This window comes from Python bivittatus, unplaced genomic scaffold (genome assembly GCF_059951505.1).
Source record: "Python bivittatus isolate LINGU-HERP-01145 unplaced genomic scaffold, Pbiv_v1 ctg000520_np1212, whole genome shotgun sequence".
Taxonomy (NCBI): Eukaryota; Metazoa; Chordata; class Lepidosauria; order Squamata; family Pythonidae; genus Python; species Python bivittatus.
The window spans coordinates 2,512,619-2,524,731 of NW_028277080.1; the positions used below are offsets into that span (position 1 = coordinate 2,512,619).

Sequence of the window (12,113 nt, forward strand, 5' to 3'; positions counted from 1 at the left end):
AGGGATGCTAGAATGAAATTACGCTTTGCCAAAGTGAACTTTTTCTCTGAGGTAGCTGGGCTTATTAGGCAGTCCTTTGAAAAGAAAATCTACCCTTTTTTCCATGGGACTCTGTGTAGGATTCAGTTTACTGAGAAGGAATGAGTTAACTGCCTTGTTCACATGACATGACTGGATCCGTCTGAGCATTATAGGGTGGATGGACTAATCATGTGGGTAGGAATTTATGTCTCCACCCTTTTCCTCCACTTTTGGCTTCCTGTTTTATAAGGAACTTGGATTACCGGAAGTTTTACTCTCTTCTCTTTTTGGAAGAGCTGGCAGAGGTCACAGAGCTAGGGGCCCACTCAGCAAATGTAACGGGCAAGCTGGCCAAACTATGATCCCATTGGGGTTCTTTCAAGTTTTAGTAATTACGGTAAGTGGAAATTTAAGGGAAATGGCTTTAGAGGCTGAAGGAGAAAGTGAAAATCTGGGGGATATGGTCATAGAGGCTGAAGGAGAAAATCTGTTACTACTGTATTTGATTTGTAATTATTTTGAATTTGTTCATCTGAATTGGGTTGTTTCTGTGGGCCAGAAGTAAATAATGGAATTGTAGCAGATACAGGAGAAGATATCGATGTTAGAGCACTTAGATAATAGTTGTCTCAATTTTGTGCTTGTTTACCTTTCTCTGACTGTTGATTGATTCTTCTTCCCTTGAATATTTGGCAGCAATCTTGGTAAAACTTTGCCTCTGGAAAAACTTTTTCAGTGTTTGGATCTTTTGTTAGTTGGTGAGCAGTTTCTGATGAGTATACTGTACAGAGTTTTATTTCCTTGGATAATGTGTTTTCGTTCTCTTCTCTAGTTCTGTATTAATATTACTTCAAGGAGATGACTGTGTTAGAGATAAATGAAAATTACATTTTTAGCCCTTTCATTAATATTAACTCCCTTAACACCCAGGAGATATTTAAAATAGGGCAGAGTGGCTGTATATGCTCACTTCCAAACAAATCAAATCAAACAAGTTACCAGTCACACAAATAAGGGGAGACTGATAAAGAAAGACTTCCCCAGGAATATTTTGTTTTTCTCCTAGAGGGAAAAATCCATTAAAGTGACCAATATACAGATTTCCAGTTGCAAACCAGCCAAACTTATTAATCAGTTGCATAGTAGTAAAGGGTCTTGTTAGATTAACAAACAATTAACAATTGCCCCAAAGCATTCACACATTAATATTCCATATTCTGGAAAACTGCCAGGCACATTAACTTCCCACAGTACAGATTTCTTAAACTGTCTGCAGTTGTGGACTGTTAAATAGAGCATTTGAAAAATGAAGGGATCACCAATTAAATAAACACTCCTTGCCTGCATTTTCATCTTTAAGAACATTGGAGTTCATACTTTTGGCCAATAAAAATAATTAGCATTGTATGCCCTATTATCCCTTCCATTTTTAATGGCCTTTTAAAATTAAATTTTGTATTTAAAATTTTTTAATCTAATATTGTATTTATTTGACATTTGAATTATTTTAGGTGTCCCATTACTCTTAGCACAAGTGTCAGCCTTGTGAGGTAGTCAGACAAGAAGTACACCCGGGAGTACTAGCTCTAACTTTAGTGTAAGATTACATTAATAGAATCTTGCAAATCTGAAAGTACACCTCTTCCCCCTTGCCTTTACAGTCCACGAAACTAGGGAGGGTCCCTTCTGAACCACTTTTGCCGGCCCTCATCCTTCAGACTCAAATTTTATTTATCAGATTGTTGTCTAGGTTGCGGCTCTTCCTCCTGTCTCCCAAGGTCATTCCCACACAGCATTAAAACAAACTTGCTGGTCAAAAATTTCAGTAGAAATCTCTTCAGTATTAGGGGACTGTGGGTGAGTGGATCTCCAGCCAATGATATCCCATTTTTAGATAATAATTGTTTATTTTGTATCTTGTGCAAAATCTTGTGCTCCTCTTAGTGCAGCACATGTAACAGTCATAATTGCTCTGTTGACAATTGTCAGTTTTCTGAAATTTAATACTTAAGTATCAACCTAAGTATTAAAATTCAGAAAACTGACAAGTATTATCACTCCACTCTTCAGTGAATCTGTAAATTCAGCCAGTCATCAATTTTCACAAAGCAGCAGCCTGACAATATGAGGAGGTAGAAACTGAGGTGGTGAGCAGGCTTTAGGGCAGCTGTGTTTTGCTTGTTGTGTTTTAGCCATATGCAGTCCCATCTTGTAGTGTCAGTCCATCATTAGATAACTCCTCATATTAAGATTTCCAAATGTAAATATCTCCAATTTTTCATTTCCAAAGACAGCCATTTAGCCCCAATATTCTTCCCTTTCCAATTCCTCTACCATGGACTGAAATTATTGTACAGTGGATGGATAATAATACCATCTGAGCCTTCAGGTTCTTGAGCAGCCTTCCTGAATCTTAAGGTCCATAGTGTTTTTTAACCATGACAAAACAATTACTTAACACTTCATAGAAAAGGTATACAGTGATCAATATTTTTTAAAAAAGCAGTATTTCTACTTTTCCACAACGAATTAGCCCATAGTTTTTTAACCACGACAAAACAATTACTTAACACTTCATAGAAAAGGTATACAGTGATCAATATTTTTTTAAAAAGCAATATTTCTACTTTTCCACAACGAATTAGCCCAATTATTCTGTTGGAAATTGTTGAATGAACAGAGATCAGTTTATTACTAGTAAAAGAAATATATTTCAACCATTTAATACCAGAATGTTTATACATGAGGTATTCCTGATAGATTTTGCTCTATTTGTCAGAAGCAAGCTATAAACCATTCAGGCTGCAATAAAAATAGTTTTCTGTCTGATTTTCATTTGACCTTTCAAATATTGACAGAAGTTTGATATTTCAGAATAAGATTCACAAAGGATCATTCTACATATCAGATGCTTTAGTAGAATTTAATGAGCTGTAGGAATTTTAAGGTTTTGACTAGGAATGTATGAATATATATAATACTTAAAGCTTTCCTTACTGAATCAGCAGTTTGACATCATTTAAAGGTTACATTTGTCCAAACTGATGTAATTTGGGGGAGATAGGCGGCATATAAATTTAATAAATAAATAAAATAAGCAATTTGGTGGTATGCTTCCATATTTTTTTGGCAAAACTGTAAATATATTTGTGTCTTTTTTAATAATAGCAACAGGTCTATAGGATTTAACATAGATATCAAGGGACAAGTAAATTTATGTCTCAGTGCAAGTATGAAAGAGCAGAACTTTTGTTATGAAATCATGATGCACATTTCATTATTTTGGTATCGTGGTTAGAAATGACACCTATGTTTAACAAGGTTCATGTTCTTTACCTGGTTTTTAGTATACTGTAATTGATATTTTAGATCTTCTCCGTGATGTTGAATTTCTTCACCATACAAAATACCACTGGACAAAATATCTGGGGAATAAGAACATCTTTATTTTTTAAATAACATTCTGCTCTGGATCCATGCTCTTCTAATGTTTTGCATGTACCTCCTGTTTGGTAGGATGTGGGTAGTTTTCAAGGCAGATGCTATATTAGAGATTCTAGCTTAACTACAATCATATGAACATGCTTGGGATAAAACTGTGCCTTGCTCGTGCTTGTGCCTTGCTTGCCAAAATGTGCAACATACTGAATGAATGTTATCCAAGGAGGCAAACTTGATTGGGCTATTTGGAGATAGAATTAATGGGGTGATAAGAGTTTTAATCAGTCGTGGGGATGGCTGGCACCCTGATGTCATTCCTGAGTTATTTGCCAATTCCATCATTCTTGGAATTTATTTATTATTTTTAAGGTTGTTTTTATATTGTATTTTAATTGATTTTATCCCCTTTGTAAACCGCCCAGAGTTGCTTTTCAACAAGATGGCGGTGACAAATTTGATATAAATAAATAAATGAAAATGATGACTGCTTGAAACAAGACTTTTCTAATCTAAGCAAAAACTCAAACATGGGGTTAAAGCAGAAATCTATTTATGCATACTATAAATAACAAGTGTGATTGATTTATTATATTATTTACAGTATTTCTAGCCTGTCCCCATCAGCAAGGGTACAACGAAATCATACCAAACAGTATAATCTATACATTCTTTAAAAAAAAATCTCATAGGTAACCCTTTTCTTGATGATCATTTGGAAAGATGATGAAAAATTGAGGCAATTAATGAAGGATGCAAGAATGATAAGTGGGATAAACCATTATTTTGTTAAAACCAACAAACAGACATGGAAGAAAAGGAAGCATGGAGAAGTGTTAGGTGGAATGATATTGTGTATAAGAAAAAATCCATTTAAGATAATGATGGTTGCAAAAATGAGGATGAGAGGAATCTAGTAAATCCTGCTGCAAATAATTTCCCCTGTTGATTTCAAATTATAGTTCCTACTAATTAGAAATGGCAAGCTTAGGTGACCCGGGATCCTGTTTAAAGGCTGGTTGTGGTGGTATGTGCAATTAATGTGTTTCAGTGGTTTAGGGTGTCATCTGAATACTCCTTTATTATTATGTATGAACTGAGCCCATCATGTCTTATTCAACAAACTATGGTTTGAATGGTTTGAATAGTTGGAATAGGTAAGAAATTATCTATTTCTTAGCATGAATTGTGAACTCAGCCATAATTTCTAAATAAAAGTGGAATGAAGGGGAATGGTTTGCTCACTAAATGCTGAGAAATATTTAGAATCAACTCCAACATGTGTTATTGTTGTCAAGTTACCCTTCTCTAAGCCTAGTTATTGAGACATTGTTTTGTATCTTTCAGTAGCTCTATAAGGCACCTGAACTTTTTAAAGAACTGTATTGGAAGAGACCACTGTTTCTTACCTCCTTGAATGGTGATCTCAAGCATATCCATTATCCTCTTGTTCAAAAGGCTGCAGGGTTCTACTTTCCTTTTTTTTTTTTGGAGAAATATTCAGAATGATTGTTGGTTAATAGTCAATAAGCACCTGGATGAGAATTCCAAAAGTTTTCAGGAAGGTCTTCATTTTTAGGCCTGTTGATGGTACAACTGAGTTCTTGACAAACAACTGTATCCTACTTACCATATTTTTCCAACTATAAGACAATACTTTTTTCTAAAATCCTTACCCTAAAAATTGAAGGGCGTCTTATTCAAGGAAGTCAGTCGAGAATCGCGGTTGCAAAACTGCCAAACTTTGTTTCTGCAGAGAGGCTTCCTCCTATTGCTAGCCTCCAATCACGAGTGAAATAGCTTGTCTCCCAAACAGACTTCCTCCAATCACAAGCCTGATGTAACTGATGTCAGCTGATGCTGAACAAACCAATTAGAGGAAGGCTGATTGCAATCTGCAGTTTCACTCATGCTTGAATGTAATCAGTTAAGCAAAAGAGCCTGGAAATAGAGCTGCAGAGAGACGGTTTGAACCTCCTCCCACTGAGTGTATCAGGTAAATGTTAACTAATTACTAAATAAAAATGTGTTCTGCACTATCTTTAAAATATTGATTTTTTAATTTTGGGTTGGAAAAGTGGGGGTTGTCTTGTACATGGGGGTGTCTTATTGTCGGAAAAAATCAGTATTTCATCTTTAGTAGAAAGCCATATGACATGACCCAGATCCACAGCATGAGGCTGGCAGTGAAGTAGTTGGCTTAGAGAAAAGAGAACACAAATTCTAGAAGCCCATCTTCCATGTTAATACTGTTATCAAGAATACAGGTAGTCCTCAGTTTAAGAATGAGTTCCATTCCCAAGGTTTCTCCTTAAGTCAAATTTGTATATAAGCTGGAATAGTATTATAGTATAATACTATTGTATAATGTATTGTATAATGAATTCAAATCATTGTGTATTTAACTTGAATTTTGCTATAGTAGGCTCCGTTCTTAACTATGGGTCATCTGTAAACCAGGCATTCTTAACAGAACAAGTTGTTTATGTTGCTATATGAAAACAGAGGGTTTTTTATATAGCCTTGAAGTAGCACAAGAGTTACTGTTTTCAAGCTGCTGGTAAGTTAGTAAAATATAAGAAGCTTGCTGAGAGTGATATGATTTCTGTTTCTCTGGAAAGGATCCTGTATAGGCATCAGATGTGTTCCTCAGATCATTAATTTTTATATTAATAGTTGTTAATTGATCAAACAAGGCTATTACAATCTGAGCAATTTTAAAAGCAGTTTAAAAAGTTATTTGGCCAGAAAATCTGAAGAGGGTTAGGCAGTTAGAATATTATTTTAACTTATCTGCTGGATGTTGTTATAGACATAGCTACATAGGCTATTTTCAGAGCCAACAATATGCTTACCAGAAGCAACATTTTCCTTGCTTAGAAGGAAATAAGAAGTTGAGTGGTTTACTGTATATATAATGGTAAATTGTAATGTGGTTTGTTTTCTTTGTGCTTAATATGTTGTATGGACTTATTCAACAAAACATGGTTTAAATCATGGTGTAACAACTCATAGTACTGTAATCCAACTTTACCCGATATGAACTAAAAGCTCATATAAAAAAGGAAGAGGGAAACTTTTTTTACAAAATATATGATCACAATGCGCTTGCCCTGGTTCACACCAGACTTAATTGATCTGCCTATTCCTCCACAGACAATACTTTTGCAGCCTGGGGCTCCATACAAGCTGCAATACAAATTGCCCATTTTGTTGTGTAGTCTTCATAGGTTAACTTTTTGTTAGATGGGTTAGTTGTAGAATATTAGGGCAAATGTTAGAGGGGTGTTCTAGGTTTAAGCAGTCCATCTTTTTTTTTTTTTCATGAATTGAATTTAATTTGTACTGGTCACTCAGAATAGTTTTTATGCTAATTATCACAAAGTAATAGCCAGATTTGCCTATTGGAAGATGCAGAATCTAGTGCGATTCAACAAAAGCAAATACAACATACAGGATGACTGCTTATTTTTTATTGTTCTTTTTGTAATGTTCCATTCCTTATCTGAATGACACCGTTATCAACAATCTGAATAATACTATCCCTCTCACTTCGAGAGTATGTATTCTAGAATTTATTGCCTTAAAGAATATGTCTTTGTGGAGGATCTAAATGGTTACAAGATCATCAGCCGTTGATGAAAATTGTCTTACTTGTACTGCTGTTCTTCACAGGTAAATTTAATCCTGATTCAGTTGAACATTGGGGAGTCCTTGACAGTACCACTCATCTCTAAGCCCATGCAAATCCATGGGGTTTTAGCAGAGGAACGTGCCTTCATTCACTGGAGCGGAAGAGAGAGGAGAGAACTGACGTGCCAAGAAGGGTACCATATTCACCCAAATAAAACTCACTGCTGCATTAAATGCCACATAGGTATTGCTCTAATTTATATTCTGTTTATTTTGTTTTCATTTCAGTATTTTCAGGATTCTTACCCCTGAAAGATGTTATCTTGTACTTTTTCTTTTAAACTTCAACCTACATGCATAATACTGGGGAAAAAACCTCAGTAGAGAAAGTTTGTGGAAGTCTGGTAGCCCCTGTTAATATGTGAACATTTGTAGCTACTGACAGCTTTCTAGAGAAGAAGGAATAGTGGTACTCCTGTGTATATATTACATAAGAGAAAGGATCCAGTAAAGTAGCTCACTTTACTGAAGTACTCACTTTATTAAGAGTACTCATTTCACTCTTTGACCGAGTTCACACATTGCATTAAAGCATAGTGTGGTTTATGGTTACAACTTAATGTGAAAAGTGAGAACTCAGCCTTTGTGGTTTGTAAACAGTGTTTTATGGTTTAATATAATCTGTGAACCATGAATTTTGTGGTTTATTTAACAAAACATTACTGAAAATTGTATCTTGCGCAATTGTATCTTTGGACACACTGTGAGTGTGTGTTAGTATACCACATGTTGATGGGATGTGGCCAGAAGTATGTTAGCTTGTACAGAACAGCACAAACATCCTAAGGGTAAACCTGGGATATGTTTATGCTTGTGGCATGCTACCCCAAATATGGCAAAACTGACAGGTTACTCTTAGTGGGGAATGCTGCATATACTGCAGATATGACTAGCCTACAACTTCTCTGCCTTACTCAAAAATATGTGAAAATATCCAGTCTAGTAGGTAAGAACATTTCATTTTGAATTACCCAGATGAAAAGGGATATTAAGAGGTGGATGAAAAATACCCTAAGTCTGTGGGGAAGAATCAGTATGGTGAGACTGAATATTGCATTAAGATTAATACACAATATGAGAGCACTGCCTGTGTTGCTTCCAGTTAATTCTTTTACTCAGATTTGAAAGTTAATGGTTAAATTTTTATAGAAAGAAGAAACTTCAAGGAAATCGCTGTTCAAGTTTCAGCTCTTATATGACAATGATGCTTTTAGTTTTCCCAATTATAAAGAATATCATTGAGCTTTATTAACTTCAATCATGCATTGGAATGAAACTGATTCCATTGATTACTCACTGTTGTGGGCTCAACTATTACTTAGTATGCTTGAGCTCCTGGCAAGTTCTTGATCCTAACTATAGTAGGTGTGTAATAATTTTTCCAGCCTTATTGAGCAGAAAATTAAAACTTGTTGATAATTCTCATAAGAAATTAATGCTGTGATATACTTTTTAAATTTTAAATTGGCTAGTAATGCTTTAAAAAAAATGAGCAAAAAAGGAATTATTACTCTTAATTAGTTAATGTGACAATACCTTTGAAGAATTGGTTGAATCAATTGGCCTTTAAATGAAATAAATGAAATAAATAAATTCTGAATAGCAATATATCCAGCTTGGTATGCCCACTGTTTGGTCACAATGGCCTCTGAAACCCAGAGGCACATAGTGTGTTTGAGAAAGATTTCACTGAGACTGAAACCATAATTTATTATTATAATAAATTTTTAAAATTTACAAAAATAAATTTGGATACTGTACAAGAAATTTGGAATAATGAATTGGAATATCCTGTATTGCCCAATCAGTGATTAACTTGTAATTAAATTATTTAATTATATTAAAGTAATTAACGTATTGAAACAAAACTGTATTATTTGCTTTTTAAAGGTTTTAAGAATTTTTAGAAACATTTCATAGGATTTATAACTTCGGTTAACCATACAGTTTTTTTTTCAGACTTATTGGACCTTTCTGAAAATGTGTAAAAAAAGGTTGTCAATATTCATATCACTCCTTTAATTGGTTTGGTAGTGAAGGAATGTTAATGTTGGGTTCAGCATTGTATAGGCTCAATTTACTGTTTAAAAACTGAATGGTAACAATTTGTATTAATAAAAAACCAAGTCTTTGAAACTGGAATGGCAGTGGAATTTAGAAATTTGAATAGTTTGGCATTTTCATTCATTACTTTTTATTATATTCCTTGGCTTTCTGTTGATATTTGTGTTTTATCTTTTTTGCTTTTTTCTTTCTTTCTTTCTTTACTTTGTTTTTAGTTCTTTAGTTCTTTTTTCAATTTAAGTTTTTTTTCTTTTTAAGCTTTTGGTTATTTTATAACAGTTATATGGTGTTATATATTTGTTACTAGGTTATTAGTGTTTAATGTTAAGAAAACTGCAGTGCTTTAAAATTCAATAAATATTTTCTAAAATGAAACAAAGAGGAGGAAAGATATAATAGGCCTGAATAAAGATGATTTGAACTTGTGGTGTAGATAAATATATGCAGGTAAGTGAAAGTATAGTTAATTATGAATGTAAGGGCTAAAATTTATGTCAGGGAACATGCATTTGTTTCATATAGGTTGTTAGTGTGTATGAAAGCAGGAATTCATAATATGTTATATTTCAATGAATGGTAATAATGAAAGAACCAGGATGAATTTTGGGGAAAATTGTGCAACATTTTGAATGAATGCTAGAAAAAATGGTTTTTTGTTAGGTGGACATGAATAGGTAGGTGAGACAATAGAGAACAGGGAAAAGGATTGAGCTATTGAAAACTCAGGAATGAATGGGAATTGTGACTGTTGACTGTTTCCTTAGAAAAAGGTCTGTCAGTTTGGAATATATGGTTAAAGCAGAAGTGTATTGATACATATGTAAGAGGAATGAATATAAATCTAAAAGGAATTAACAAACCTAAAAGCACAAAGGATATAAGGATGATGAGAGGGAATGATCATTATTTAGCTGTGTCAGGAGTGGATTTTGGGGGGCTGGGGAATGAAAGTAGAACAACTGCAGGAAGAAAATTCTGTAGGAGAAAACATTAGAAAGACAAATTAATCTCCTAACAGAATGAAAGGAAATTGGATGTAAAAGAAAGAAGACATGGAAACTGCTTAGAAAAGAGTGAAATGAAGTGCCATAGAAGGGTGTGGAGTTACTCTAATGGAAAGAATGAAAAAGGATGCTTGATGGTGTGATTAAATTAGTGGCTATGAATGAGAAAAGTGGACAGAAGAGGAGGATTTCTAGAAAAATAAGTATGGAAAATACTGTATAATGTTTATACAGAGGAAACATAATTGCAAAGAATGCAGTCAAAGAGATCAAGAAATCATTGAAATTAAAGGAGGTTGATAAAGTGCAAAACAGTTCTGATGAAAATAGAAAGTGATTCTGAAAGTGGATGAAAATGTGGAGAGCCACAGACATGACTTTGGAGAAACTATGTGGTAACAGTTAAAAAAAACATGTTTTAATCCTGGGAAATGTAGAAAACATTAGAAAGAAACTCAAACTGATTCCCCCTTAACTCCCTGGGGCAAAAGAGGGAGGAAAGGGAAAACACAGTGAGGCTTTTAAGTTTCTGTGACTTTAGCCAATACAATACAGGAGAATTCTACCGTTCTTGTGCAGTCTGTTTTCTGACTTGGAAATCGTTGACATTTCAAATGGTTGACAATTAAGAGGACCCTCCAGAAGAAAATAAAAATAAGAGTGATTACATTTGGATGAAACCAAGTGAGGGAATGCTGAAAGGAGTATTTTAGAGATTTATGTGAAAACATCAACAATATGTTGAAGAGTGGAATTGAAACACTATACATGTTAGTGGCCAAGAAAAAAAGGGAATCACAAATGTGATAACAATGAAAAAGCTCCTAAGGCAATCCAAGTGCTTCTCTATACTAAAAAATGTAAGTGCATTAGACTCCTTTGGAATATGAAGAGGTAGGCTGCTTTAGAGTCAGATTTGCTCCTTGATAGTGGAAAAAACTACTAATTACTATGATGAGATGATGTTAAATCTAACTGGATTCCAACCAGAAATCATGCAAACGGGCTCTTCTTTACTGGCTGCAAATTTGGATATTAATTTGGGTGATCCACATCATTTAGATTTCATTATGGAATCTTTAAAAGTTGACTCCTTGTATGGATACTGTCGCCTGTTACTGCTCAAACAGTCATAACAGTCTTACATTAATAACAATTTCTGAAGAACTGGACAAAGTCAAAAAATTGTTAGAAGGTATTAACTAGAAAAATTGGCAAGGCAGCAGCAGCACTTTGAGGTTTGCCCAGGCACAGACAACCAGCAGACTAGTGAACAGGCTGTCTCAGTGGATTCTGCTGACTTGTGCCAAAGCAGGAACCATAAATGACCAGTCAGCTACTCTACTAAGAATGTTTTACAGTAACAACCTACACAGATTTTGTTAACAGTTTATATTTGAAGTTCTGGAGAAAACCAAAACATGCTTCACTCCTTACCTCAGGTTTTACATAGTTCTCTGCATAATATTGACTTGTCCTATTATGAATCCCTTCCCAGCAAATCATCCACAAGAAGACCTTTCTCTATCTTTTGCCAATCTACTATTTCACTATTCCATTGTATTAAAAAAATCTTGCCAAATTTCCAGCAAATTGGATAATACTTAAAGACTTGGATAATCCAGAAGTTGTCACCAGTACCAACACTGATGTCTCATTAACCTTAGAAGCCCAGACTTAGCAAACAAGGAAGAACCCACCCTGACTCAGACACCGACAACAACAAATGATAATTCTAATATATTATACCAGGCAACACTGTTGCTGCAGACAGTGGAACAAAGACTTGTGGACCTGCAGATGCACCTCTTTATCAGAAGATGAGTCACTACGCCTCCCTTCTTCTCTAGTCTCCTGTACGAGACATTGGCTCCAGAAGGATGTCACATTGAT

The 12,113-nt window shown here is 34.6% G+C and overlaps 1 protein-coding gene across 1 annotated transcript in view; it reads left to right on the forward strand.

Moving 5' to 3' along the window:
* The first annotated feature begins 266 nt into the window (after positions 1 to 266).
* Positions 267 to 12,113, forward strand: part of LOC103049228 (tumor necrosis factor receptor superfamily member 1A-like) — a 40,266-nt gene continuing 28,419 nt past the window's right edge. Inside the window, exons 1-2 of the mRNA XM_088147510.1 lie at positions 267 to 418; positions 7,135 to 7,336. Coding sequence (XP_088003636.1) covers positions 380 to 418; positions 7,135 to 7,336 — 241 coding nt within the window. The 5' untranslated portion in view covers positions 267 to 379. The remainder of the gene's footprint in view (positions 419 to 7,134; positions 7,337 to 12,113) is intronic.